The 27,733-nt window shown below is 45.9% G+C and overlaps 1 protein-coding gene across 2 annotated transcripts in view; it reads right to left on the reverse strand.

The window, feature by feature from the left end:
• The window catches only part of TTC3 (tetratricopeptide repeat domain 3), a 2,698,168-nt gene that overhangs the window by 2,074,078 nt on the left and 596,357 nt on the right, over nt 1–27,733 (reverse strand). For both annotated transcript variants that reach the window (XM_069636090.1, XM_069636092.1), the window contains exon 14: nt 17,755–17,866. In XM_069636090.1, the coding sequence (XP_069492191.1) occupies nt 17,755–17,866 (112 nt within the window). The remainder of the gene's footprint in view (nt 1–17,754; nt 17,867–27,733) is intronic.

Consider the following 27,733-nt stretch of genomic DNA (forward strand, 5'->3'; position numbering starts at 1 on the left):
CACCTTTCCAGAGGGGGCCTTTTATACCTCACAGGTTCAATAATTGTCTTCAGGTTTGGGCATTAGCCTTAATTACCTGACTACGGCAATGGCTAGTAGGATTAATTGCCTGACTGCTACATCTGCATGCCTCTTCAGCCCTCTTCCTTGTCTCAGTAAATCTAGGATTCTAGGACTTGTAATTTCTTTCAACAAGGTTATGTTTTCCTCTTCTGAACCACTTGCAAGGGTAGATTTGATTCTTTTGAGGTTTTTTTTTTATAGATAGACTATGAGAATTTGCGATTACAGAGGAAGATAGTTCAGCGAAGACAACATTTCTATAATCCATCACATTGTACCCTTGAGATTGAAAGGTATTTAGTTTGGGACACCAAAAATTATCTTTCTTTCAGTATAGTTTGCTCTGATTTTCTAAATTTAGGGTTCACAACCCTGGATCTAATATGAGGTTTGGAGATATTAAAATGACAATAAACCATGACCTCTTTAGGTACATTGGAAAGAATCTTCCTGTCAGAGGAAAAATACAGTGTCATACAACAATCTCCTCACCACCCTGGGCCCTGTCTCCTCCCAGGTGATCCTCCCACAGTACACCACCCCCACGGTTGGGATCAGTAAGCGTATGCTTTCCACTGGGCGTCTGGCAGGAGACTTTAATCAGGGTTTCAATGGGGGATCCGTAGGTTTGGCACAACGTGGGATGGCTCAAAATGCAGGTCTTCTTGAGTCTAGTGGCTCTCACCAGGCTCATGGTCGGGGTCTTCATTTCAGTGTGCCCAGGTCGCTTGGAAGGAAGGATAACAGCAGGTTTCCGGTTACACAGCAGGCTCTCCAGTCGCTGGAAATCATCTCAGCTGTGTTTTCTTCATCTTCCTCTTCGGATTTGGTTCCAGTGGTCGACTTGTCAGCAGCTTCCAGGTTCAGAGTTTTTATCAGGAACTACAGCACAATCTCTGTATTCTCTCGCCGCATTTTACAGAAAGGGGCAGTCTGGCTGTCCAATCAGGTCAGCCAACCCCCCCACTGGGAGTTGTTCCCCTTCAGGCATGGCGGAAGACAAAGGGCTGCTGAGTTTTATGTCTCCCTCGCTTCCTGCCTTTCCAGACACTCTGGAGCCTGGGCGGGGAATCCAAGGGATTCCCGCTGAAGACAAAAGGGCCACTGAGGTAGTTCACACCTAGAATGGCAGGGTTAGACCTCAGAAACAGCAAGCATACAAGACATTGTGAAAAAAGAAGGAGCCCACCATTTTGGCAAAATGGTGGTCCTGCTGTACATTACAGAGGCTGAATTAATAGCCTGCGAGTAATAAAGACAAAGTCAAAGGTAAAACCACTGCCAACAGCCATTCATGTAAAACTCGCAACTGTAACAAAATGTTACCAGGTAAGTAAAAAAAGGGGATTTATTGTATCCTCCAGCACTCCACATAAGGTGGTGTGTTGGCTCACTACATACAATGTAAAGGGGTATGAAATCTCCCTCTTTACTACTTGGGAACTGTAGTTCACTCAAGCACATCCAAGAGAAATTAACAGGGGAGCCCAAAGGGGCAACCCAGCCTAAGCCCAAAAGTGGTAGGAAAGGAACAAGTTGCTTACCTGTAACTGTTGTTCTCCAGCATGGAGGCCGTGAATCCTCGGTAAAAGAAAAAACAGTTTCACTTTCACTTACAAACCGTCTTTCTCCTATAAATCAATCACTGAGCTCTGGGTCATACTGCCCTCCGCCAATGACTGGCCTTCTTCCTAAGTCCCTCCTCTAGCTGCCATCTTCAGATTTGGTAGCACGTAAAGTGACAGTATGACCAAGAAGAGCCGCAGAGGGGCAGGAGGGAGGGTTTGCATTTGAATCCATGCAAGACCCATACTGGAAAACAACTGTTACAGGCAAGTAACCTTTTCCTTCTTCAGCATGGGGTCTGGCATGGGTTCACATACACATGAATAAAGAATACATAGCAGTACATACTTACACAACCATGGGAGGTGGCAAGGCTCAACAGAAGCAATTAATCTTACCTCTGCTCCAAGCTCACCTTCAAGCGAACAGGTTGCGTAGCACTGCTTGGAACGCCCTGGATTTCTCTCTGGAATCCCTGTAGACGCAGTAGAATCTCGTGAAGGTGCACATAGACTTCCACATAGCAGCCCTGCAGATGTCCAGCAGGGGCACACCAGACAGGAACACGGTCGTTGCAGCGATCTCGCTGGTGGAGTGGGCTCTCGGACAGCCGGGCAGCGGTTGGTTTACCAACCGGTGACAGTGTGTTTGTTATACAGCCAAAGAGCCACCTGGAAATGGAAGCCTTGAACCAAGCTTTCCCATGGCTCACAGAACCAAAGGTCACGAAAAGTTGTGACGTTTTCCGGAAACTCTTTGTGCATGCCAAATAGAACTTCAGAGCACGCGCCACATACAGCGAGTCCTTTCAGCCGGCGACGAAGGAGTCAGAAAAAACACAGGTAACATTGAAGGTTTGTTGATATGGAATTCCAACAGGACCTTTGGCATGAAGGAGGGGTGCGTCGGCAGCACCACCCTCATCTCGTGGAAAGTCTGATAAGGCCACTTGCAGGACAGGAACCAATCTCCAAGGCTGCAGGAGCCAGGCCTTCAGGTTCAGCGATCCTGGCCGTGGTGCAGGATTGCGCCTCCTCCTCTGGCGAGCAGATCAGCGACCAATGGTAGTTTGACTGGAGGCGATGTCGACAGGCTGGGAAGGTCCAGGTACCAAATCTGCCTCTGCCACCCCGGGGTGGCGGGGATCTTCCTGCACCGGCACAGTTTGAGTTGACTGATGCTTTGTAGTAGTAGAGACAACGGCGGGAATACTTACAGGAACAGGCCTTCCTACGGAAAGGATAATGCGTCCCCCATTCTCCCCAGCTGATTAAAGCTGCTGTCGAACCTCTGGCACTTGGTGTTCGTTGCCGTCGCAAACAGATCGATCTGGGGTCTGCCCCACCTGAGGAAGCGGCTGTCCACTTGATCCTGCTGAAACACCCACTAGTGGCAAGAGCACAGCTCCTGGCTGAGAGAGTCAGCGACAGTGTTTTTGACTCCGGCCAGGTGAAAAGGGATGAGAAAAATCGCCTGCGTGACGGCCCAGTGCCACAAGTCCTGCACCTCTCTGGAGAGTGCTCGGGAATCTGGGGCCCCCTGCTTCCTGATGTAAAACATTGTGGTGGTATTGTCCGTGGAGACCCTCACCACTTTGTCCTTGAGGCACAGAAGGAATGTCTTGAGGGCCCAGAACACTGCCCACAGTTCCAGGCCTTGATATGGAGCAGCTCCTCCTCTGGTCGCCACAGATCTCTGGCGTGGAGATGTCCGGTGTGGGTTCCCCAGCTCTTCAGGGAAGTGTCCGTGGTGACCGTCTCCTGGTACGGGGGCTCTGGAAGTCTGTGCCCCCCGATGATGTTGGAGCGCACGCCCCACCGCCTTATCGCTCAACGGAACTCCTCGTCGAGAACAATCCTGTCCATGAATCTTCTGGACACTTGGATCCGTCGGGCGTCTAGGAATTCTTGGAGGTGTCGCATCCGCAACCTGCAGAATCTGATCGGGTAGATACGCGACGGCACCATGCCGAGCAGCGACTTGACGGTGCGTACCGTGGCAATCTTCAGTGTCAACAGCCGTTGCACATTGCCCACAATGGGCACGATCCTCTCTCCTGATGGGGTCACCAGGCAGGAGACCGCGTTGAGCCTGGACCCCAGAAACAGAGCGTCCTGCAATGGAATCAAGCAGGACTTTGGATAATTCACATAAAATCCCAGATCCATCAGCAACCGGACGTTCCTGTCCGTGTGGTCGACAGCGATTTCCCTTAACCTGGCTCGGGTGAGCCATTCGTCGAGGTACAGGTACACATGTATGCCTTACAGACGTAGATGAGCCGCCACTGGTGCCAGGCACTGCGTAAACACCCTGGGCGCCGACTTCAGTCCGAAGGGCAGGGCCTTCAATTGGTCGATTCCCTGTACGACAAAGCGCAGGAACTGCCGATGCTTTGCGTGAACGGGGATGTGGAAGTAAGCGCCCTCCAGATCCAGCGACGTCAGAAGTCCCTGTTCCTCCAGTTGGCGGAGCAAATGCTGCAACATGACCATCCAGAATTTTTGGGACTTGCAGAACTTGTTCGAGAATGGACCTCCAGCCCCCCGGTCTTTTTTTACTAAGAAGTATCTGGTGTAAACTCTGGCGCCCTAGAGTTGCTTTGGAACTTGCTCCATCGCCCCATTTCGTAACATGGCCCGTACTTCTTGTAGGAGCTGAGGGATGTGTTGCTCCTGTCGGCCACCGGTGGTACCCGCTGATACTTCTGCTGGAATTCTAGAGTGTGTCCATGGGCGAGAGCGTCCAGCACCTATCGGTCTGTGGAGATCTTCTTCCACTCTCTGAGGAAGCCCGCCAGCCGGCCTCCCACTCGGGTGTATGGGTCGGGCCAGATGTCCTGGCGGGTTCGATCCTGCTTCGGGCCTGCGTGTCGCCTTGGGAGCGACGGCGGCCACCTTCGAAGGCCTTGGAACGACCCCTCTAGGATTCCTGGGTCGTGGAACTGGAGGGTTGACGGTAGGACTATGATCTGCCACCAAAAAAACCTTGGACAATCTTCCAGATTTGCCTCTTAAAGCACGAAAGGAAGGACCGTGTTGCTGCAGCGTGCCTTTGGGCCGTCTCCGTATTGGTATGGATGGCTTGCAACGGGTCATCGACGGCATTCCCAAAGAGATTGTCCCCGTTGAACGGCATGTCCAGGACCCTCGTCTGAACTTCCTGCCGAAAATTGGCTTTCAACCAGCCACGACGACCGAGGCAGACACTATTCCACATCTGGCGGAACCCTGTTTCTGAGATATCCACGGATAAAGTGATGGCATGGTCCGATGCCACTTCGCCCTCTTGGAGGATCTCCAGCGCCTCGGCCCGCTTGTCGTTGGGGAGGAATTCCAGAAACTGGGCCATCTTGTAACAGCTCCCTGTCGTACCTGGTCAAGAACGCAAGGACATTCGCTGCCTTGACCATTGTTGCCACAGAGTAAATCACCTTTCGGCCCATGGCATCCAACTTCTTCCCCTCAATGTGCGGGGGGATGGAGCCTGACGACGGATTGGAGGATTCTTCCTCGCAGCCACCGAGACGGCCGAGTCTGGGGAAGGCTGTGATCGCAGGCACATGGGCGCGGACTCCGGCACCCGGTACTTCTCCAATCAGTCTCTTTTCACCAGGGCTGAGGCGGGATTCTTTATCAATGCTAGGCCCTCATCCCAAACGTCGTCCAGGAGAGGCACCGCCAGGATGGTCTTCCTTTTATCCTCTCAGCCCTGGTACAGGAAACCTTCCTTTTTGGTCTCTTCTGGCTTCAGCTGGATGAACTCTGATGCGCGGGCGACCATGGAGTGGAATGATCCCACTTCGTCCGGTGGAGATGCTCTCGGTGGCGGGGACACGTCGCCGCCCATATCCGTTGTCGCTGTATCTGTCCCCATATCCCTAAGGTGGGGTGGGGGTATGAGAGGCGGCATGGGGTGCCAACCTCTTCGCCGGCAGTGGGCCCGGTGGCGTTGGCATCCTCTTCTGTATCTCCGATGCCAGCTTGTGGAGAGTGGATAGGATGTCCAGCGACATTTCTGGGAGGTGGAGAAGGATTGCTGGGCCCAGCGACTACGTCTTCGTCGGCTCCGCCGTCATCCCCCTCAACAATTTCACTGTACTATTCCTCTGCGTTTCCGTTGTCGTTCCCCACGTCTTCCATGACCGTGTGAATGGACGCCATGTCCTCATCATCCGAAGAAATATCTGTGACTTGGAGCACCGTAGAGGCCTCCACTGGCCCCACCCGCCCTTCACTTCTTTGTATCATGAGGGGTCGGAGGCGGGCCTCGGGCTGGCATCTTCTCCAGTGTTTTCTCCACTGGCTTGGCCGAAGTCTCCCGCCTGGGAGGAAGGGACACGCTGGGCATAGCCGGGCTCCCCTGGATCAGGTCAGCCCCCTTCACCTTCGAGAGGGCGGCTGCCACCAGCTCGATTGATGAGGAAGACTTCTCCTGGACCACCTGGGCCTTCAGGGGCAGGTCGGTCACCTTACTCAGCGCCTTATCCTTCTCCGGCTTCTCCCCCAGCTCCCCGGGATTAGCCGACTTCCTCTTCGAGGAGGAGATGGAGAAATGGCTTGAGATAGAGGCAGATGGTGATGTCGATCGCGGTCTGCTCATCGTGGGATCCGCTTGCGCTCTGACCCCAACGGAAACAGACTTGCAGTGCTTGGCCTTGTTCTTGGGCCCCCACGAATGGAGTGCCCTCAAAGAATTTAGAAGCCTGCTCCTTAGCTCGGCCCGTCCTGGGTGAGGCATGCCCCTGTTTGCCGCAAGGGCTAGAGGCCTTACCGTTGAGCCACACCGCCAATCTGCAGTGCCGATCCTTCATGGTGCGTTTGGTGAATCCCAGGCAAATTTCGCAGTAGAGGGACTGATAGAGTTTGTTATCCACATACACATTCCACAATCCACAGCTGGAGCAGAGCTTGAAAAGAGAACCTCAGTCGTCCTTCTCCGACAAGGTCCAGTGTGCGGTGTAGGCCAGCTGGCCTTCTGGAATCTTTGATGAATACTCAGCGATTCTTGCCTTTGAGGGGCGACAAAAGACATGACAAACGGATCCCTGCTTGCCGGTCAAAAGCACACAGGCTCCATTTGACAAAAATTTAACTTTTTACCGAAAAAGTGCAAAAATCGTAGATAAGCTCACGGAGCAAAACACAAGGACTCCGAACACTTGAACGTGCTGTATAAATCTGAATATTGCTGCCACAGGAGGGGCTTGGGGAAAGGGCAGTCATTGGCTGGGGGCAGTATGACCCATAGCTTAGTGATTGGTTTATAGGAGAAAGACAGTTTATAAGTGAAAGTGAAACTGTTTTTTCTTTTACAGAGGATACCCAGCCTGACGGGGAATATTCATGAGCATGTGAATCCATGCCAGACCCCATGCTGGAGAACTATAACTTCAACCATACACTACGGAGAGCCAAAAAAGGTCCCCCATAAAAACAGTAAAAGACTAAGTGAGAGTGGCAAAAGATTCCTAGTCAAAGCAAAATGTTCTGTGGTTGACACATGTCAGGAAGATTTATCATTGATATGAAAATCTTACCAAACACTGATCAGTCCTTCACACTATTAGTACTGGCAAACCGTTTCCCTCTTAAATTATTGTACTTTAATGTTGTAGAAGATGCCTTACAATGCAGTGCAAAGGGGATACGTTTGTATCAACCCTAGCTTTTTATTCTTGAGATTTTTAGTTACTTTCATATGTGCCTAAAGACAAAGCTGGTGGCAGCAGTTACATTTGTACTGTTTTTGCCTCATTTTTGGTGTGCACATTCGTGTTTACCATGTATGGCTACCAAACGTGGCTAGTGCCCTAAAATAGTTGTGCCATGAGATCTTCCATTACTTCGTTGGCCATATTGTTGTAACCTTAGAAGGTCATGCACTGGCCCAGGAAAGCTGCTGCCATCACGGGCTGGTGATGCCTTTGTGTGGGGGCCCAAGAACGTGAGAGCAGGGGGGGGGGGGGTGGGGGAGACTTGTGTGCCACTCCAGATCCTTATGCCAGAAAGTCTAGGTATGAGGTATTTGACACCTATTGGGAGTTTGAACGGTGTAGCTCCTTACCAATGGTGAGTGTGGACTTGATTTTGAATAAGACGAGGACCTCTGCAGCCATTTCCTCAGATCATCATTGGAGCCAAGAATCCCTCGAAGGAGAATAGCCCGCTGAAGATCCGAAGATGACTCCTGGAGACACACTGCTTCCCTTCCTGTGTCTAGCCTGGTGAAGCCCTGTGGCTCCCTCATCTCTGTAGACGCTGAGCAGTGCTTCAACCCATGTTCTAGTGGGATCAAACAGTCTTTATGCCGTCTCAAAGATCCTTCCCACCTGAGCATTCAGCAGTGTTCCTGGACTGCCCATTGGGCTGACCAGCTCTCTCGCCAGAAGTCTCGTGCTGCATTCACGCCTGGAACTTCGGTGGTGACCATCTTGTGCCACAAGCTGCCTTCTCACCGAATTTCAGCATCCCAGGGTCCAGGAGCAACTTGTTCGACTGCGACTGGAAGGATACCGTTGCCTAAGTGCAGAGACTGTCACTGGAACTTTTCTTTCTCCAACCTGAGGAGGTCTGCATTGCTGTTTCTTGCATTTCATCATCGACGGAGGTTGCATCTTGCAGCTGCACCTGACCTGAAGAATCCTCGAACCTGCAACTCCTGGGCACCTCTCACCGGAACCAAGGGCAGAAGGACAAGTCCCCAGCAACCCCAGAAGATCCACAAAGTAATTTGGGAAAATCAAAGTCAGGGGTCAAAGTAAATAGAGTATTTGTTCCCACCCTTGTCCTCCGTAGGAAAACATTGTGAGTAAGTCCCTTAGTCTCCTACATTCCATTCCACTCAACTTTTGGTCGCCGAACCTGGGTAGAGTAACCTGAGATACAAGAAAACATTTACCTACCTTTAGGAACATTGTTGAACATTTTCAATTATTATCAACACAACTAAATTACAGCTTACCTTCAGAGACTAACTCTGGTGAGACACATTGTGGCTGTGACATTTGGGCGCAAGGCCCCTTTCTTCTTAAGGTTTGGACTGCTTAAGTTAGGGTATTTACTTGTGACCTGGTTCCATCACTTGTTGCATCTAATCTACTAAACTGTGTTGCTGAATAAGTCATATGATCTACATTTGAACCAATGGTGAATGTATATATTTGTTTGAGTATTGTGCAATAATATTACCTGTTAAGATTCATTGTTCAGTGTGTTGGGATCATCTATAATAAATAAGTATGTTTTACACCTACTATCTAAATTGAATAATTGTGTGCTATACTGGTAGGAATCATTGAGGGCCCATTACCCCACTCACTCTCCTGAGAATAAGCCTTGACTGCTCATCCACGTACCTTGACTGGGTTTTGGCAGACCCTCTCAAATATTCCCTGTTCACTATTACTAGGGGGGCATCCTAACATCTGTCCACCAGGCCTTCACCTGGCCAGACACAGGAAGGGTTGCTGGGCCACTTCAGGAGTCTTTTCCAGATCTAAAGCGGGCTTCTCTTCTTTGAGGGATTCTTTGCTCCAAAGCCGATCTGCAAAATAGCTACAGAGTTCCTCTTTTTATCCAAGATTAAAGCTGGAAGCAAGTCCAAGCCCACCAATGGTAATGATCTGCACCATTTCAAAAGCAAGAAGTTGTCCAATCAGGGAAAACTACTAGTTTCACATCCGCCGCAGAAGCAGACTTTCTGGTACCAAGGATGTGGACTGGGACTAAACGGACCCAGCACCCTTTCTGGGCCACATACAAACACAATTATATGGGCTTTCCTGACCTGAGAGGGCATGAAGAAGGCCAAACTACAATATTTCCAAAGAACAAGCAGAAATCTTGTGGCATGGCCATTTTAGGGAACTAGCCACTTTTAGTAGCCATATGGGGTAAATGCAAATGTTCACACCAAAAATTATGCAAAAAGAGTAAAAATGTAATTGCTGCCACTAGCCTGTCTTTAGGCACATATAATCCTGGAATTGCATCAAACAGAATGTTTCCTGGTACCGATAGGCTGAGCGTCTGATCAGTTTCCCTATAACATGTGAGCAAAAGCAAGGGAAGTGAAGCGGAAAGCATTACTTCCCTTCAAAAAGTCAAGACAGGATCAGAGCAGAAGGAAGTGGGTTCCATAGGAAACTATGGATGGAAACTTGCAAAAAGAAAATATTTTCAACAGCCTCTGCTCCATCTTGAGCTCCGCGTCTGCATCCCTTAACCCTGCCACACCCCCCACCCATTGCGGCCACACTCCGTGCCACGCTGCATGCCACACTAGCCCTCTCACAGTGCAGTCTTCTCTGGATGTAGTTTCCTAGGTGGTCTCTTTTGGAAGTGGTCCAGGAAGCACAGTCCAAAGTTATCACAATATAGTTCGGATCATACAAGAAAACAAACTATATCACACAAAATGTACTGAAAATATCTATAAACATTACTATAAGCACTGCATCGAAATAGTACTAGAATGTCAGTAAAAGAACACAAACACATTAAAGGGACTAAACAGGATCCAACATACTCCTAAAGGTAGTGGGAAACACAGTAACAGTTTAGTGGAATACTTCATACTTTGTAAGGTTAACTATGAGGGAGGAATGAAATAGCATAATATAAAACACCATCATGTATTTCAAATTCAGCAAAGGCAGTACTAAGCCTAGAAAGGATCCAGTGTTCCCCTAAAATCAAAAAGAACAAATATGTACATTCAAGAAATGTTAGCTACATTAGGAGCAAATTGCAGTTATGCAGCATTGGATTTATTGAATTATGGGAGGGGGGATCTTGGAGCATCAGGAAGGAAGAGCAGCAGAAAGCCACTCAGGGTTCCAGCAAGCAAACCGAGGGGCACTCGCCTTCAGTTGAGTACTTAACAGGATGATAAGAAGGATTCAGGAGAGCTTTAGAGGCTAGGAGTTACAGAATGGCAACAACAAAGTAAGCGGAAGAGGAGCCCAACAAGAGATTTTTCCAGCATCAGACAGACAGACACAATACTGGATGTCCAGTCAAACTCCATTCACTCTGGTACCCCCACATACAGGACACTTATACGCATGTGGTGCACGACAAGTAGAGGAACTGTGATGGCTAGAGGGAACCTGTGGATAGGGCAACTCCAGAAAAGAAGAATTGGGGTTAAGTGGAGTGATAAGTTAAGTGTTCTTGAAGAGTAGGGTCTTACGAACAGGTTTTCACAAAAACCGAACAGGTTCAAAGAACCAAGAAGAATACAACAAACTCCAAAGAGTCGAGGCGTACCGAGATTCACGAAGTGAACACATTCGCAGAAAAAACAGAACTGAGGCTACGGGCGTCGTGCGTCCTACTTATCACATCGGGTGACGGCGGCCGTCTGAGGAGGTCCTCTGGGACGGCGCATCAACGTCCGACGCAGGACGCCGAAAATATTCCGAAGCAGCACAGCTGTGGTGAATCCTGTCAGATATGGAATACATCGGAGGACCCAATCCCCTCAAATTGTGCATGCTTAAAGTATACATCTACACAGGAGGAGACTATTAGAATGATTCAGACACTTAACAGTTGACTAAAGCACAATTAAAAATGTTGATGGAACCGAACATGTGGCACTACATGAGTAGAAAAAAAAAGTGAATAGCTCACTTTTCCTAAAGACTCCATTTAGTTTCTCCCACCAAAATAAGAATGTTAGGAGTTTGCAAACCGAATGAGGATAGGGGTCATTCAAGTGATAAGGGATCACAGCCGATACAGCCCCCACAAAGATAGGAACATGGACAGTTGACAGTAAATCACAGGGAAAGACTTGTCTCACCGTTGTTGGAGTCGTTAAGTCAATAAGATGCAGATTCAAGGGCATCCACTGGCAGTAGCAGTCCAGTTGAGATCTTGGATTGGAGGGACGTCACTGTGGATCAATATCAGGATTAAGCAGAGACCCTCACGTACGACTGGACCAATCCTCTGTAACTCAGCAGTGGCACTTCGGGCACCTGGCAAGTTCTTCTTCTGGTGAGGGTCAGCACAGCAGGTTTACAACATCCCAGAACAGCACTGAAGATGCATACAAAGACTCCAGCCTGGACAGAATTCTTTGTAATAGAACAAAGTGGGTCCTGGGAGAAGCATGTGAATTGCACACTTGCAAATTCCTCCAACCAGGGACCGCGGAGGCAGCTCCAGCAAGACAGGTCACTGTTAAAGGCAAAACTTTCAAAGGTAAGGAGGCAATTTGCTAACATCTCCTCAGTCGAGGTTTGAAACACTGTGGTGGTGACTGAACCAAGGCTGGTCTCTGCAGCAGCTGTCCAGCATGCCTTATTAGTCAGCATCCTCTTCTGATCTCCTCCGATTCCAGTGCTCTATTTGTTTTCTGGGTCCAGCTCACCTCCTTATTTGTAGTAATCAGGCTGGGTGTTACCCCAGCCCTCAACATTCCAACTTGGAGGTGCCTATCCAATCGGGGACAGCCAGCCTCCCCCAATGTGCCTAATAACAGATATGCCATGCCTCTGGAGTAATGTGTAATAGTGGCAGACCTCCCTCTCCCCATTTCCTGCCATCTGAAACGCACAGGCCAGTTTAGTTTTCTTGGAGTTTTAGGAGAAATGCAGAAGGACCTCAAACAAATATTCCATCTTCACCAGGACTTAAAACAAGATGAGTAGCCATTTTGAGTATATGGTCCTCCTAAATGAATGATCACAGGCAATAAGACTTCACACTACTTTGCATAGGGAAAAAAGGTGTTAAGTTATAGACTGCCATCAGCCTGTTCAGGAGCTGCATGGAAAGGAACACAAAAGTAACTTCTGACAAGGGAAACATGACAGAAGTTGCACCCCGCCACTGCATAGAAAATGGCTTGTGCTTCAAGAGGGAAAATTAGATCTTAAAGGGTGTGACCACACAAGCACATGTGAACACACAGGTTACCGAGTGCACCTCATACAACTCAGAAAAGAGGGTCCAAGGGCCCCAGGTCACATTCCACTTAAGGTGGGGCGTGCATGCCACAGGAAAACACAGATACTAGAAAAACAGATGTCTTACAGAACTGGTAACCTAGCAAGGTGTGCAAGTGCTCCTAAAACAAAACAATGCAGAGGGGGAGGGAGGCTGACAAATCTGACTCACCTTCAAAGCCAACATAAGAATTCCACAGTCCAGTAATTTTGCTAGGTGGGCTCAAGGAAGTCGAGGGAAGACATACAAAAAGAAAAATCCCCTGAACATCAACATCCCATTAGTCGGGAAGGTAAAAGTTTAAGAGTAGCTCTTTATTCAGTCTTATAAATGGGAGTATCAGTTATAATTTGCAACCCAGAAATGCAGTTTCCACCCAACACCTTGGCAACTAAAACCATTCCATCATGGACCAGGAAGCAGGGCAGTGGTAAATAGCGCAACTAGCCCTTATGTAGAAAACGAATATTAAGCCATTACCAAAATAACAAATGTAGGGACAGCATTTAGGAGGTTACATTACCTATTAGGAAACAAGTAAAAATAGTATGTCTACAAGGTCAATGTATGCACTGAAAACAGAGTTAGTGGTGCATTCCAGGTAGGGGACAAAGATCTGCGACAGACAAAAAGAAACCTAATAATGCCCGACTTTAAGGAAAAGATGTCAGGAGGCAGAAACCTTGAAGTACTGATGTCTACATTTTGGAAAGCTCTCCCAGAAGTTATGAATACTGAAAAGCAACATGTACAGTTGCAAAAAACTATAAAAACCATTTAGAGATTTGCTTTTTTAAAATTTTTATTTAGCATACAGTTTATAAAACAAACCTTTTGCTATAAAAACAAAAGTGCCATTCATTAACAGCCAGGCCAACATCCTCCGATGGTTATTTCCTTTTTTTTGTGGCTCTTTAGCCTGGCAGTTATAGCAGCTTTGAGTATGTCATAGTTCACATTTCCTTTAATGTATTCCAAGGAAGCTTCCAATTTTTTTAAACATTTGTTCCAAAAAGGAGCCCAATCTTCGGGATATCTTTTGATTTGGGTTATTGTGAAGTGCTTCCCACCATGATTTGGCATCTAAGCCACAGCCTGGTTCTAACACTTAGTGAAGTAGCTGTGTTCTCTTTCCACTAATAGTTCTTTACAGAATAAAGTTAAGTGACACAGGGTTTCAGCTTCTTCCTGGCATAGGCGACAGATGTTATCTTTAATCATCCCGTATTTTACCAGGACTTCCTTTGTGCACACAATGTTCAATTTGAAGCGCAAGATCAGATCTCTGTGGCGCAGGTTAGCATTCTTATTCAAATACGTTGGCAGGATTCCGGGACAGTGTGTTAGTTTCTTTGCCGGGTTGTGACTATAGGATGATGCACGGGCCGCTTCTGTCTGCGACCAATCCACTGAGAATAACAGATTTTTTACTCTCTTTGGGTTTTCAGATAGGCTACTTAAGGTGTACCCTACGTTAAGCAGGATGTCCTGACATTTGTTTCTCCATTCTTCTAAAGGGCAACAGGGTATTTCCCCCATTTCCATCTTCAAGATTTTGTATTGTGGTGGGCAATCAGGACGTTCTATTTTCCTGAACGTTGATAGGGCTTTCCATATAACCTGGACCTGTAGCGAGTGAAGACCCAGCTCATGTCTAATTGTGCTTATTGGCAACGCATTTGGTAAATGTAAGGTTCTCCGCCAGAATCTTGCCTCAAGCCTATCCCAGGTTACCCATGGAATTCTTAGTGTCACCTGCATACGTTATTGATGGCGTTACTTTGACATTGTAGAATTCCATCAATGGTTTTACCGTAAATTTGCAGCATTTCTTCTTCATTAGAAGGGCTTGGGCAATCAATTGATCCATTTTACTTGGAGATGCTCTATCCAAGGTTTATCACCCAAATCCGCACTGATTATTGCTCCCAGGTATTTAGTGCTTTCTGTTATTTGGATTGCGTTATTTCCCAGGCACTATTTAAAAGGTTTTTTTTTACCTTTCCTTGTGTTTTTTTCATGACTAGAATTTCAGATTTTTCAGCGTTGATTTTTTGTTTATTGATAACATTTTTCTAGTTTGTCTAGTTTTTTTTGTAGACCTATTGCCGTCCGATCCAGCAGGCTTAGGTCGTCCACATGCAGCAAGTGTCCGATGGCATTTCCTGCTAATCGTGGTGAGCATGATCTTGCTGGCTCCAAGTTGTCTCTCATATCTAGCATGTAAAAGTTGTATAGTGTAGCTGCTAAGGGGCACCCTTGTTTCAGACCTTTAAGCGTATTCAATGGTTCGCTAAGAGTGCCACTTTGATCTAAAAACGCACTTGCATACTCGTTCCAGTGTACATTGCTTTTATGAGATCTGGTGGACATCCCTTGTCCTGCATTTTAGATAATAACATATTTTGATCAACTCGGTCGAATGCTGCTGCCATATCTATGCACGCTAGGCAGAGCTCGTCATTTCCCCTCACAGCTAGCAGTTTGAGTAGATTTATTATTAACAAGTTCAATCCACAATCTACTCTCTCGACAAAACCTGCTTGTCTGCTGTCAATATTTCCATTCTCTCTCAACCACTCTAAGTCTCTTCTATAGTATGCCTGCATAAAGTCTACCCAGGACATCAAACAATGATATGGGGCGACAATTTTCTGGATTCTTTCTGTCGCCTCGCTTGAAAATCGGTATTGTTATCGCCCTTTTCCAATAGTCTGGAACCAGCATGGTATTATTTATTCTTGTGAATAGTGAGAAGCACATGTCTGCCCACAACTCAAGTGTTTCTTTTAACATTGAGTTTGTCAGGCCATCAGGGCCCGGAGCTCTAGATGTACTAGCCTTGCTAATTAGGCCCAAACTTTCTTGTTTTTCAAAGAGGATCTTCAAAGATAATCTTTTCCTTTCTCTTTCGTCCTCTTCTGTGTCATTTTTTGTCTGTCCATATATCGTGGCGAAGTGCTCCAGCCACTGTGCTTCATGTATTGGGATCATTTGTTCTGCTCCTTGTGGATTCGTGTTCTTGTTTATTTATGACCAAAAGTACATTGAGTTTTTGTTATTCAATGCCATAAGCATATATTCGGAGTCCTTTTGGTAAAGACTTGCCTGATGTGATTTTAACCAATGTTGATCATTTCTTTTTAGTTCTGTTCTTTGGTTTACTGCATCTGGTGATTTCAGTCGCCGGATTGTCCTTCGATCTTTCGCTAGTTTATGTTTTTGTTTAGCCAGCTCTTCATTATAGCTGTGCAGTCTTGTCACTTTGTTTGAGCCCGTCTGTTGGCCTGATGCTCTAAAAGCTGACCGACAACTTTCATAATCAACTTGATTGTCCGGAGTCAGCCGCCACTTCGCTATCTCACTCTCCAGTTTGGCTGCTTTTTGCACAGTCAGTTTGAGACGATTCAATCCATTATTGATGGTGACCTGGTGGACCCATTTTGTTGCATTTTTGGATCTTAGTTTTTTTCCTATACAGTTCTCTGCATTTAAGGAGGAGTATGCAGCGGTCGCTCTTTACAGATGGCACCATCTTTAGCGACAACTGTCCTAAATGTTTCCAGATCCACAAAATAGTAATCCAGCTCTGCTGTGGCATTTTGTGAGGACCATGTTTTGGCTCCATCCAGATCACCTGTAACAGCTCCATTTACCATATGTAGATCTCTAGATCTCATCACTGTCAGCCAACTTTTTGCTCTGTTCAATTGTTGTTTCTTATGTTGTGGCATATCATCTCTTCCTACCTTAGTGCAACAGTCTATATTCAGGTCCCCGCATAATATCTGCGGCATACAGAATTTTGCTTTTAATTCATCAATGTTCTTTTGCTTTAATGTTCCAATATAAATTAAAGATTATTCGGGTTTTGTTAGTTTCAGTTTCCTGTGGGTCATCTTGGAGTATGGTTATCTGTATTAGTGGTGAAGGAGTAATTACACTCTCAATTTTGCCCCTCCAATAATTTTTTGATTAGGGTCAATAGGCCCGCCGACGGTCTCTCATTTTTGTCCTTTGTGGGCTTTATTTAAATGACTTGTGAAACCATCTAAAACCGGCGCCTCCATTAACCAACATTCCTGTAGAGATATAATGTCGGCGTTGGTCACTTCAGAGTTGATCTTTTGAAACAGGTGGTTAAATCCTCGAGTGTTCCATGAGGACATTTGGAGGCAATTCCTGGCTTCCGGTCTAGGACTGTTCCCTTGCTCCTAGTGTTTATGATAGCCATGCCCATGATTTTTCAAGGTCAATCTTCGTCACCAGTTGCTCTTTATTTATTTCGCTTCTACTGTTAGATTTGGACATTTGGCCCTCTATCTTCATGCGTTACGCATTGGGGCCTTTTAAGACTGTCGGCGAGAATCTAATGGGCTTGCTGTTTATATCACCATCTTCCATTGTCTATCTCCTGGCTTTTTTGTTGGATTTCTCTATATTTGGCCTTTGTCTCTTTGCAGGGGTTCCATAGATTTTTATCAGCAATGTGACAGGTCAAATCCCAGGCGTCTCAATTCATCCGTCGCAGCGAATATTAGCTGCATTGCTGACTTAGAGGTTGCATTTAGAGATTTGCTATTGTATACTGGAATGTGTTTAATCCTCTTGAGATTTTAGCACTATGGAAATTGCTACAGTAATATAACATTTGTTTAAACTAGTACAGTATAGCTTAAAAGCTTTTACACAAAAAAAAACATACATTCAGCAATAACTCATAATATGTACCACAAATTAAAATTCATCGAATATCAACATCAACTTCATATTTTAAAAATTGATTCAACCTTTCCTCACAACTTTGTCAAATGATAGATCTATCAAACATCATTCCCCTCATAATGGGTGGACCATAGCATCGACAAGTTGACATTACATACATGAGCGCCAAACGCTAAAAGAGAGGCCCTTCTAATATCATTTAAAAAGCTTCACTCCATTATCACCCCCACACACACACAATGTACAACCACACATATTTCTAGCCGCCAATCTCATTCGATCCCCAACAACTTCCCAGGTGTCAACAAGATTAAATTGAATACGCAGATATTTTGCAACACAACATAATATAAAACATTTCTGGTTTACAGTCTATCAGAACGAAACATTTCTCCACTTAAAAAATGCATTATCCACAACACAGCCACGTAATCTTTACCTTGCTGTCTGTTTTCTTAATACTTCCTTTAGATGCCGGCTGTGTTTTCTTCCGGTCTTTCTTAGTTATTCGGGTATTTAGTGAAGTGGAAAATTCATGTTCCGAGGCATCACTGGAGGAGATTGAGGAGAATTACAAGTGAGACTTCATAACAATTGAATATTGCATTTTTTACATCAAGTTTGAAAATGGTGACTGTGTGGTTTTGCCATTGTTTGGTTTGAAAAGGACTTCAAATATTTGTAGACATTTGTGTTTTTGTCACAGACAAAAGAGCTCCTCTAGCAGTGTAAAGTATGCAATACAAAGATCTTTTGTTCATAACCTACAACAGACAAGACATAACCTTAACTTAGATATACAAAACTAAAATATTTTGGCAAATTTTAATGCAAACAGTTGGGACACGAAGCCAATGAAAGTGGACTTGTGTGTTTATAATGATGATTCAAGAACTCCTCCCTCCTACCAGACAATCTTGGGCATTCAAGTGTTTTGGGCTTCTGATTAAAAATGATCACTCCTTTCAAGTCATTTAAAATCATAATAAAGACAAACAAAATAGGTGCAGAAAATGAACACATAAATCACACCAACTTTGCAACACTTAAAATATATATAAAATAACAAATTACTTCTGGAAATATTCTGTCCAACTGATGTCGCCCCCCCCCCCTCCCAGAGATTCCTCATCTTGAATATATATTCCTGCAGCTTCAGCTTGATCAAGGAAAACTTGAGCAACAGGGGTGCTCCATGCGATTTAGCGTCGTCATTCCTCGACACCTCTACTGGCTGACACAGGACAGGATGTAGGCATCCATATATAGCTCACACCGCACCCAGTGACCTCAGTTCTTTTTCTGTGTGCACAGAAAGCTTCATGGAACCATCCGCTTTTAGCATCTTCGATTAGAAAGTTATTCTCTTAGAATTTAAAAATGTTCCCAAACTGTCATGTTTTAAGCGAAGCGCAGACTGCAACACAAAGATGTCGCTCACCGACCCATATAGTATTTGTTTGTGGTGTTTACTTGTGAACAATGTCGTCGCAGAGTGTAGCTCATGTCGATCCATAATCCCGAAGTATCTTGGGGAGAGGGCGTCTAAATTCACTTCCGGGAAGTACGTCCTTAAAGCCCAAGCCCTCAGAGAGTAAGGGCTCAAAGGTCGCTTAAAACAAACAGTCCCCCAAAAGAATTCCTAAAAAGGGTAGTAAGAAACACTCCCACTCCAGAAGTGAGTTCCGACACTCATCCTGATCTTCCTTCAAAAAGAGAAAGACACCACAGGGAGATGTCCTCTAAGTTTTTACCAGACAGCTAAAGAAGAATAGAATTTCAGTCCAAATCTGCTACTACAGATCATTTACGCAGTTTAGGCTCCAAATACATTGATGTTCTTGCTCAGGCAGCACCAACAGCATCAGCACAAAACACGAACAGAAGGCAGGCAGGGATACCGCACAGACCAGTTCCTACATGCCCAAGACCTCGGGGATCACAAAGGTCGCTCTAGACATCTCAGCACTTCTCATGAATCTTGACGCTCTTTGTCTGTGAACCCCTTTCCTCGAAGGGGACGTTGAAAGCGGTTTTGGGATCCACCACAATGTCAAGATACTTCCTGGAATCAAGAGGGGATGTCTACAAGTTGATGTAAACATTTTCCAGACCCTCTTATGGCTTACAGAGGGATTACTCTAAAGATTTAATTTTGGAGGATGCCATCTCAGATTTGGCAAATGATTTAAAAGACACAAGTGGGGTGGATACTTCACACAAACTAAAACAAACTAGCTCTTAAACCCAGCCAAATGCAGTCTAAGATGAAGAATCGGTGGGAGGACATTATACATTACAAATTATATACATGCTGATCTAGATTCTTAGCCCTTGCTCTCCCTTCACAACTGGATGTAACAGCATGCATCCGCAGGCAAGTGTAGTAAAATAGTCATACTTCAAGAAAGCTTTGATCACTCCACTCTGTGCTAGCCACACACCCTCTTGCCAATTCATCAATCTACACCACACCAAGCTGCATTCATGTTTTTCCATCTAATTCCCCAGACACAGTTGAAAAGGTGGATGCTGTGAATGAGGAGGTGCAAGAACTGAAAGAACCCAAATCACCATGAAGTATATTTTTCATATGTCACTCTAACTTCTTCTCAACTGGTTGAGACCAGAATAGGAAGTAGCCATTAGAAATCAGTGTGTGTAGGAGACAGGCAGGTAAAGAATCAGCTTTAGACAAACACGTTGTGAAGCACTTTGTGGGCCATGCATGCATTGAAAAACCAAAATCTGGTAACTGCACTGCAAACAAGATAAGAGACCACCTGTGCACAAGTGAGCAATTTACAGAAAGAAAATTACATCCTTGTATGCGCTCTAGTTTACATGAGTTCTGCTGCAAGTGTGATGACAGTTTACAGCTCCATGCTATGTACAGGGTTTTCTGTGAAACCTACCTACATGATTCCATGTTCTGTACGTGCTAGTTTTCACCTTGCAAGACAGACTGTTCGTACTGAAAGGAAAACATTCCTACCAACATTATCTTTGGTTTTTATAACCGAGGGTTACTTGCGCAGCAGCATGTTCTTACAGTTTGTTTAGGGTAACCCCTTACTGGTAGAAACAGAACAGACCAGACGGCTTGTGCAAGCCAAGGTTGTAATAACAATGAGCTCAGCTCTTAGCAGTTCTTTGCAATAGCAAACTCGGCACTCTTGTGCGGTAATTCCCTGCAGCTCCAAATAGGAGATTTTTGCAAGATGGAGTGAGCGCATGAAACAAAATAGGGGAGCTTAAGGCTAGCCTAAAATAAATGTATTCTCACAGCATCTTTTCTAGAAGATATGTACAATGTGTAATGTTTGGAAAAAGCTAAAGATGTGACCCAAGTACATCCTTTACATATTTCAGCAATAGGAACATTCCTTTGAATGTCGACTGATGCTGCCATGTCATTGTGGAGTGAGCCAGAAACCCTTACAGAACCTCTACTACTCAAACCTTTTAATCCTTAAAAATGCATGACACAATCTATCAAGCACTGGATGCCTTTGTGGCTTTATAATAGTTGGTCTGGGTCTAGGTGGAAGTCAGACTACTGTAGGTACTACTTGGCATCTTAAAACAGAAGATCTATTTCTTTAAAAGTGAAGGCTTGCCGTTTGCCAATTCTTCTGGCCGAGATGACTGCCAACAGAAAGGCAGTCTAAGGTAAAAACGTCCACGTCAGAAGAAGCCATACGTTTGAATGGCTTGTGCAACAGCACAGCCAAAATCAAGTTCAAGTTGCACTTTGGAGTAAGTTGCCTAATAGATGAAGACACAGCAAATACCAAGTGTTGATTCATAGCTTTATAAGATGGCAAAAATGTTTGGTCCTACCCTGCTGAGTTAGTACCAATTTCTGATAATTCGTGATTGCATAGGCCTAGCAGAACTCGATTAGAGGCTGTGTAAGAGGCAAAAGACTGCACATCAACTATAGAAATATTTAGAGCATCCATGTCCTTCTCTGGAGCCTGCAAGGTAGAAACTGTACTTTACAGTATAATGAACTTTAGTTTTCCAGGAATAGACGTAAAAGCTCAAAGGCCCGATTAAAAAGAAAGCACTGAAATGGAAGACATCTTGGCTGGTACACACTTCAGACAAGAAGCGAAATAGACTAAATCAAACGCATTCACTGTACTTTATTATGCACATTGGTACAAATGTAATGATAGAATTTTTCAATGTTATGTACTTAAGGGAAGACCTGTTTTGGTGGTTTTGCTAGCAAGGCCAATTTAAGCCAATTATTATTTCTGCTGCCCAGCTTTCATCCTTACCCATAGATCAATTCTCTCAACCTTGGGGTTCCAGGTTCTGAATGGAATACACAAAAGCAATTAGCTCATAGTTTCACTTTTATGAGACTGTGGAAAGGTTTCCACTGTGTTCAGTTTTGCGTTTGTGTGATCAAGAAAAGGTATAAAAATTGGTTGAATTGTGAGGGTGGGTCTCCCTCTCATGTTGGAGAAATTGTGTGCCAGTAATGTTCTTTCTATGGATTTTTCTCCCACAGATTCCTCATTTTGATAGATAAAACCCTCAGCGGCAGCTGCTCGGAAAAATGCAGAGGGTGGCGTAGTGCTATCAATGTCTTCTCAGCCGTGCAACGTCTAGACTGTAAATGGGACGTTTATTTTTTTAACACATCAATTTACAGCGCCAAAGCGCTAACCTTTCCTTCAACACACGCCCATAAAAAGAGAAAGACTTGCTAAAAATAGAGGATGTTAAATAATCTTTCATAGAGGCGCAGGAAGAAAGGGCGATTAGGAGCCCGTCAGTGAAGAAACCATATAAAGAACATTACTTGTAAGTAATTTCTCCTTCAATGGATTGCATTCTCCCACATATTCCTCATCTTGATATTAACCAAAGTAGTCACAGTGGCTGGTGGGATGGAAGCTTACACCAAGAAGCTCTGCAACACTGCCTTGTCAATCGGGCATCTCTACCAGAAAGCAGCTGTTTCTTGTCAGACAAAAACCTAATGCCATTTTAGGGTCCAGCCTATGGAGCCTCTCCTCCTTGGATGCGTGAGATGACGGAAAGAAAACCGATAACTCAACATTTGGAGAAATCTGAAAATCTGATAACACTTTTGGGAGGAACTTGGGTCAGACCTTGAGAGAAACCTTCTCCTTGAAAAACGTTAGGCAAGGCAGCTTGCACGAAAGTGCTTAGAAGTTCCCCCAACATGTCTAGCAGACGCGAAGGCCACCAAAAAAGCCATCTTTAACTTGAGCAACCTAATATGTATCAAATGCAATGGCTCTAAAGGAGCTGTCATCAAGAAGGAAAGAGCCAAAAACAGATCCCAAGCTAGGATAACGAATGGTGTTGAAGGAACAAGGCCCTTCAAAAACTGGGCAAAAACAGAGATGGCGAAAAAAAAACCTTCCTCTGGCGATTTCTTGAACAGAGACAACGCAGCCCAATAGCCCTTAACCGTGCCTATTTGAAACCCCAAACTAGCCAACGATAACAAGATTTCCATGACTTTGGAGGTCGGGGATGGCACAGGGTCTGCCCCTCTTTCCTTACCTCATGCCTCTTTCTTTCTCTGCATGCATAAATAGACCTAATGGAAGATCTATACGCAGCCAGCAGCAACTCTAAAACCTAATTACTGAAGTCCCAACCTTCATCCATCAACCTTTCAAGAGTCAAGCATGTAGGATGAGAGATCCTGGATTCGGGTGATGCACCTGACCTTTCCGATTGGGTTAGCTGGTGAGGTGGGCAACCAGCAACCACCAGAAGGCCCGGGGACCACATCCTCCTCACCGAATCTGGGTTTAAGATAAGGAACCTTTTCAACCCCCTGAGAGCCCACATAATTACTGGGATCAGTGGAAAAGCATAATGGATGTCAAGAACCCATTTCACCAAAAATGCGCCGCCTCCCAATGCCCCCCTCCTCCCCAGGGGTCGGGACGGGGGAATTCCCACGAGCAGCGACATGTATTCTCGTATCCAACCATGTTTGAAGCAGTATTTCTGAGCAAGCCCCAACTATGAAGGCAAGTACAAAAGGTACATTTATTAAACGCGTGCAACGCCTTAAAATGCATTACATGACGTGGTTCCCCAAAGGGAGACGATCTCTGCAATTATCTATGGGGCGATTTCCCATTCATGAGCAACCGTGCTCTGCCTGCTCAAGACGTACCCCGTTCTCTGTCCCTGCCACATAGGCTTCAGAGATTGAGCTTTTGTTCTCCAGTCGCTAGAACAAAAGCCGCATGGCTGTCCTACACAGGGGCAATGACCACACACACACCTTTTTGTTAAGGGAGTGCATGGTCACTGGGTTGTCTGTCAGGATCAGCCCATTTTTCCCAATGTGAAGGCGCAAAGCTGTCAGGGCTAGCCAGACTGCTCACAGCTCCATCACACTGAAGTGCGTGCAACATTCTTTCTGGGACCAAACGCTGTTTTACCTTCAGATCCCCACAGTAAGAACCCAAGAAAGCATCAGTGACCACTTGGGCCTCCGACTAAGGTGCCCAAAATGGTTCCCCTGCTATCATGTTCGCCCTCTTGGCCTACTAAGAATGACCTACCTTGCCTGCCCTGAGCTGCATATTGTGTACTGGCCTACTTTGCCTGTCCTGAGCTGCATATTGTGTACCCGTCTACCTTGCCTGCCCTGAGCTGCATATTGTGTACTGGCCTACCGGCCTGCCTGTCCTGAGCTGCATATTGTGTACCTGCCTACCTTGCCTGCCCTGAGCTGCATATTGTGTACCTGCCTACCTTGCCTGCCCTGAGCTGCATATGGTGTACTGGCCTACCTGCCTGCCCTGAGCTGCATATGGTGCACTGGCCTACCTGCCTGCCCTGAGCTGCATATTGTGTACTGGCCTACTTTGCCTGCCCTGAGCTGCATATTGTGTACTGGCCTACCTGCCTGCCCTGAGCTGCATATTGTGTACTGGCCTACCTGCCTGCCCTGAGCTGCATATTGTGTACTGGCCTACCTGCCTGCCCTGAGCTGCATATTGTGTACTGGCCTACTTTGCCTGAGCTGCATTTTGTGTACTGGCCCACCTGCCTGCCCTGCATATTGTGTACTGGTCTACCTGCTTGCCCTGAGCTGCATATTGTGTACTGGATTGTGATTGTGCATTAGCTTTTGAACCTAGATTTTACCTAAGTGTGCATTAGAATTTTACCTACTTGTGCATCACCATTGAGCATGCTATCTACCGTTGTGCCGGTTCGCGCCCCAGCACATTGACACAGGATCACTGAAACCCCCTGGCCAATCCAACATCAGCTATGTTAACCTGGACCTTCCTCATCATGTTTCCATTCTGTTTGGTCCCTCATGACATCCCTTGCACAGGGATACACTTCCGCTCCCACCCCAATGGCCTTAGCACACCAGCATGCCCAAGACATCATCCCATCCCCTGTCCTACCCCTTTCCTACCTAACATAAACCCTTTCCAGCCTGCCCCTACCACTGAATCTCACCGTATAGCAGATACCTCCAGCCTCCAAAAAGCAATACAGACCACCCCACCTGGCATTCCTACCCTCATGAACCTTACTACTAGCAACTCTTACCCCAGCATAGGCACATCAAGACTCGCCCGACTCGGATCTAGAACACACACCTCTTCAACCCTTCCCAATTCAGGCAATAAACAAAATAGCACCAAACCCAAACCTGCCATTCATCTCACACACACTATACCACCTACTGACCAGATCACTCCCTGCCCGAACGCCTCCTCCCTTCGCACCCTCATCAAAAAACCATGCCATACCACCGAAACAATCAAAGGTGCACTCATCAACGTGAGATCCTTAGTCGTCCATGCCTTAGATATAGCAGACCTCATCTCCCTCAATGAACTTGATTTCATAGCTATTACCGAGACCTGGCTCCACCGAGACCTGGCTCCACCCAACCTCCGGGCCTGCACTAGCGCTAGCCATACCCAATGACTATACTATCTACCGCGTAGACAGAAACTGCCAAAGGCGGAGGAGTAGCCATTATCGCAAAAAGCTCCCTCAACATATATAAGGCACATACAAAACCAATACCTCCCCATCCGCAGAATTACTCACCATCAAACTAGCCACAACCCACACAAGCACAATCCCCAACCACCTCATTTACAGTCCGCCAGGCCCCATACTATCCTCCAATGAAGACATAGCTCTCTTACTCTCTAACAATACCAAACCCAACTCACGTCTACTCATCCTAGGCGACTTTAATCTAGGTCTCAACGACGAGAAAGATGACAAAGCAAACACCATCGCCAACACCATCTCAGAATTAGGACTCACCCACCACATCTCGCAACCCATACACAACAAAGGTCGCATCCTTGATTGGATAGCTGATCTTAATTGCAATACCATCATGCGCCTGGACCGACCACCACCTCATCACTTTCACCATCAACAAAGGCAATCTATTTACAAGTTAGGGAAACTCCAGAACAACATATATTTTAGAAGTTGGACGAGTCAGACCTATGTCCGGACAAACTATGGTTTCAAGAAAAATGGAGGTGCAACTACAAGTCGTCTCTGTTGCAGTAAATGTGGGTATATTGAAAAAGTATACCAGCTAACGGGGTGGAGATGCTAGTTAGTCACTACATCTTTGTGATCAGTTTAAACATTTTATTAAATCACATCAGGCTCAATGTTATCTGGACCAATAAGATATCGTTGAGCCTGACATTCAGTTGAAGCTACCTGGTCAATAACTGACAGACAGACAGCACACTCAGAGGAATTATCAGAGTCACTTTAGCACTTTATTAGATGTTTTTAGGTGTTTTGATTAAGGAGTTGCGAGAAACCAAAGGGTGTCTCACTTGCTAGTCCCCAGGGATCGATCTCCCTCTCTCGCTCGCTCTCTCTCGCTCTCTCAGGTGGCCAGTGCTCGGCCATCGCCTTTGGATCCAGAGACTGTGGGGTGGACCAGTGCGGGAACGTATCCGATTGTCGTATAGAACTACCAATACCAAGAGACATTGCAGCAACCATTAAGGGAGAGCTAAAGTGAAAGTCGAAGTAGTCCTGCAGAGGTCTATGGTAAAAGCCTTGCACATTCGAAAGTCTTCAACATCAGTGAAAGGTCCGAGTCTGACAGAGGGAGACCTCTGAAAAGGGGAAGGGAACCCCTTAAAGAATGTGAATGAAGTTTGGGGAAGGGAACCCCTGCAAGTGCTCTGATTACGAGGTCTGAGCCCAGGTGAGGGATATCTACGTTGAATCTGGTACATTTTGGTTTAAAGGTCCGAGACCGACAGAGGGAGGCCGAAGTGAACTATTGATACCTTGAGGGGTCCGAGTCAGACAGAGGGAGACCTATATGCACTTGTGATGAACTGTGAAAGAACTTTTGGAAAGCTGGAATAAGTGACTTCAACAGAGAAAGCCAAGCGGGCCTCGACCCACGTTTTGAACTGCCTTTTGTTTATAACCTGAGCCAGAGTGTGTCATCCTGTTTATAGGGGACTGCCTTACTCCGTGCTGTCCAACGTGGGGAGGAGAGCTGACTCAGTCACCTTGATCTTTTATGTTATAACATTGACTTTCCTTTGCATACATATTTTCCTTTACACACTTTTGTACAAGAGATAGGGCAGGCATTACGTTTTGTTAGTATAGGTCATTTTGATTTGACAAAGACTGACTAGGACTGTTTTCTTTATTATTTGATGGTAGAGACTACTCCCATCTTAGCTATAGGGCAAAGTAGGAGTTCTTCCAAACCCCAACAACTGAACAAAGGCTTTGAAACTTGTAACTCTTGTGTAAGTGTCATACTTGTGATACCATGCATCCCTTAAAGAGTATTGTAACTAATGTTGTAATGGTTTTAGCCAGATGTATGTAAAATTAATTGATATCAATATCTGTTTTAATACAATGTATACATTGATCACAAAGGGATAGTAACTAACTAGCATCTCCACCTTGTGGACTGTTTAACTATACCCACATTCAATGCAACAGACGCGACCTGGAGTCGCACCTCAATTTTTCTTGGAAACTGAGGAATTGCCCAGGCATCAGCTAGACCAGCATGTGGAAATAGACATCCTCAAGATACAGCAACACCAACCAGTCCTGGAACTGCAGAGCCGGGAGAATACCAGTGTCACTATTCTGAAATTGTCCTTACTCAGGAACTTTTTCCAGGCCCCGAGGTCCAGGTGCTGGTAAAGACTGGAGGGAGGGTTATCTGTACTCCTGCCCTCTATATGGCAGAGTAGAAGCACAGAGCACCCGATGCCAAGATTCTCTATATGGTAAAGTTGGGCGAGCAATCAAGGCTTAAGCCCTCAGGAGGTGAAGCAGGCTGGTTCTTAAGTACAGTGTAGTCCCCAATCCCTCACAAAGGAATGTGCACACACTATGTTAGTGAT

The sequence above is a fragment of the Ambystoma mexicanum genome, chromosome 7p (assembly GCF_040938575.1).
Source record: "Ambystoma mexicanum isolate Mex_15411 chromosome 7p, UKY_AmexF1_1, whole genome shotgun sequence".
Classification (NCBI taxonomy): domain Eukaryota; kingdom Metazoa; phylum Chordata; class Amphibia; order Caudata; family Ambystomatidae; genus Ambystoma; species Ambystoma mexicanum.